At 38.8% G+C, this 2,162-nt stretch overlaps 1 protein-coding gene across 1 annotated transcript in view; it reads right to left on the reverse strand.

Moving 5' to 3' along the window:
* Nucleotides 1-1,745, reverse strand: part of FAM214A (family with sequence similarity 214 member A) — a 60,708-nt gene extending 58,963 nt beyond the window's left edge. The window contains exon 1 of the mRNA XM_045286416.1: nt 1,693-1,745. Coding sequence (XP_045142351.1) covers nt 1,693-1,729 — 37 coding nt within the window. The 5' untranslated portion in view covers nt 1,730-1,745. The remainder of the gene's footprint in view (nt 1-1,692) is intronic.
* Nucleotides 1,746-2,162: the final 417 nt, after the last annotated feature.

Below are 2,162 nucleotides of genomic sequence, written 5' to 3' on the forward strand. Positions count from 1 at the left end.
TCTTTCTCTCTCTCTCTCTTCTGCAAATCAACGCTTCATATTGTGGAGGCCAATATAATACATAATCAAGCCAAATAATATAATAACTTTACATTGCTATTATTTTCATAATTTCTACCACGTTCAAGTTTTGGGCTCCATCTAGCAAACTGAAAAAAACAAAAGATGCTGGAGTTTCAAACGTGTAGGCCCACCTAAAATATTGTTGTTAATGTTGAAGGGCATTTTATAAATTTGCACTGACTGTTTGATGTCTTCTTAATTTAATAAAATTTTATATATTTTATCACTAAAATTGATCAGTAAAGGGTACACAAATTGTGACATATTTCCATTTCTTTTCAAGGAAAAATATGAGGGGGCTTCAAAAAGTTTGTGGAAAACTAGAATTAAAAAGAGAAGCCTTCTCAGATTAGCTTAACTTCACTTACCAAATAATGCTAATAACAGTGATTGCCAAGCCTTTCTGAGGTCAGAAGCTTCTTAAAAATAACAAGAACAAAACCAATCCTATTGCAAAATATGGTAGAGATAACAAAGCTCACATATTAACTTGGGAGTTTATATTATACTAACTGTATTCATCAGACATAAATCACCGAGTGAAATATAAAGGAGCCACTTAGACAGCATGTGCAACTGAATAAGTACAAGTAAATTATCAGCTCAGAGTGGATTGTTTATACAATGGGCCATATGTTAACAAGTCTTGTGTCTGCTTTAACTAAATTAAAAGAATAATTAGCTAAATAAAGGATGTAAACTCCATCGTTCAAATCTTGTAAGATATGTTAAAAAATACTTGTTTATCTAAAATAGTTTTAAAACTTTGCTGCAATTTGTTGGACAAAATGGTTCTTCCAGACCCCGTAGGAACAAACTGTAGGGTATAGGCTACAGATACTGACATTGTGAGATTTAAACTGTTAAGAGTCTTTTACTATTTTTGAGATATTAAGTCAGATTATTATTACAACTGGGAAGTCTAATTTTCAAATACTATCTTTACCAGTTGAAGTACGTTATCCTCAAAATCCCGTAGTCTTTTCAATTTTCATTTAATAGACTATTCTACTGAATTTTCTATAAGATTATATTACTGTTCTTTATCTGGACTGCACAAAGCTAGCCAATGGATCAAATCCCCGAGAGAGTGTACAATGTGAGGCAGCATCTTCAGAAATGCTTCATCAAAGGAAGCCTCGTCAATTCCTTAAGCTATACCTAAAATCTCAACAAGCTAAATTCTCAAAGCCCAGCAAAAAATCCAGACACAATGAAACCTCAAAATTAAATACATGAACTTATTTAAAAAGCATTCTACTTAAGCGCTCCTAGTTAAAAATAAATAAACCCCCTCCCAAATAGTGCATGCTTCCGATTCATCGAATCCCCCTTTTCTTCCCCACTATTCTCATTTTTATCACTCTCCTCTCCCCCACCCCAATCAAGATGAGCACACCGTATTTTGGTTTCTCTTCCTCCTCCTCATTGTTCAAGCAGTGCTATTCAGAGAAAGCAGGCTGTGCGAAGCTGAAGAAAAGTCCCTAAGTGCAATGTCTTTCAAAGTGCAATCGTTTCCCGAGGCCTCTGTATGAAAAACCCATGTGAACCCAACACCACGGCGGGTCAACAGCCGCCGCAAACTGGAAGCTTTAAAAGAAAGCCGTTAAAAAGCACTTCATTACACACCTTCTCGGTGAAGCCCATTGTCTCCACTGAAAACCATACTGGCGTCCTGGCATAAAAGAAGTTGCCTTCTGGCTGTCAGTAGCTAGCCGGCTAGGAACTGAGGGAGCCAGATGTCTGCAGTGGTTACAACAAATGCTTATTGGGGCTCCCTCGGTGCGGTTCTGCACAAAGGCAGCAGAGTGGGAGCGCACATAGCAACAGCGCTCACAGCTGATTGGAGGAGGGTGTGCTCAGCCTCCGGGCTCACTAGGTCCACTCCGGCTTCCTGTCTACTTGGCAGCACTGGCTTGTTTTCTTCCCTCCTCTTACCAACTCCGCTGTGTTTAGGCAACTCCGGAGAACAGCACAGAGATAATGACAAAGCCGTCTGTCTGGTAGGGGCCTCTGAAATCTCTCCTCCCTTTCAAAAAGGGAGAACTCCGAAAGTCTGTTTGAATTAGCTTTTCACAGAAAACCACAGACAAAGAGGG

The sequence above is a fragment of the Echinops telfairi genome, unplaced genomic scaffold (assembly GCF_000313985.2).
Source record: "Echinops telfairi isolate 266 unplaced genomic scaffold, ASM31398v2 ScPeMD7_8;HRSCAF=38, whole genome shotgun sequence".
Classification (NCBI taxonomy): Eukaryota; Metazoa; Chordata; class Mammalia; order Afrosoricida; family Tenrecidae; genus Echinops; species Echinops telfairi.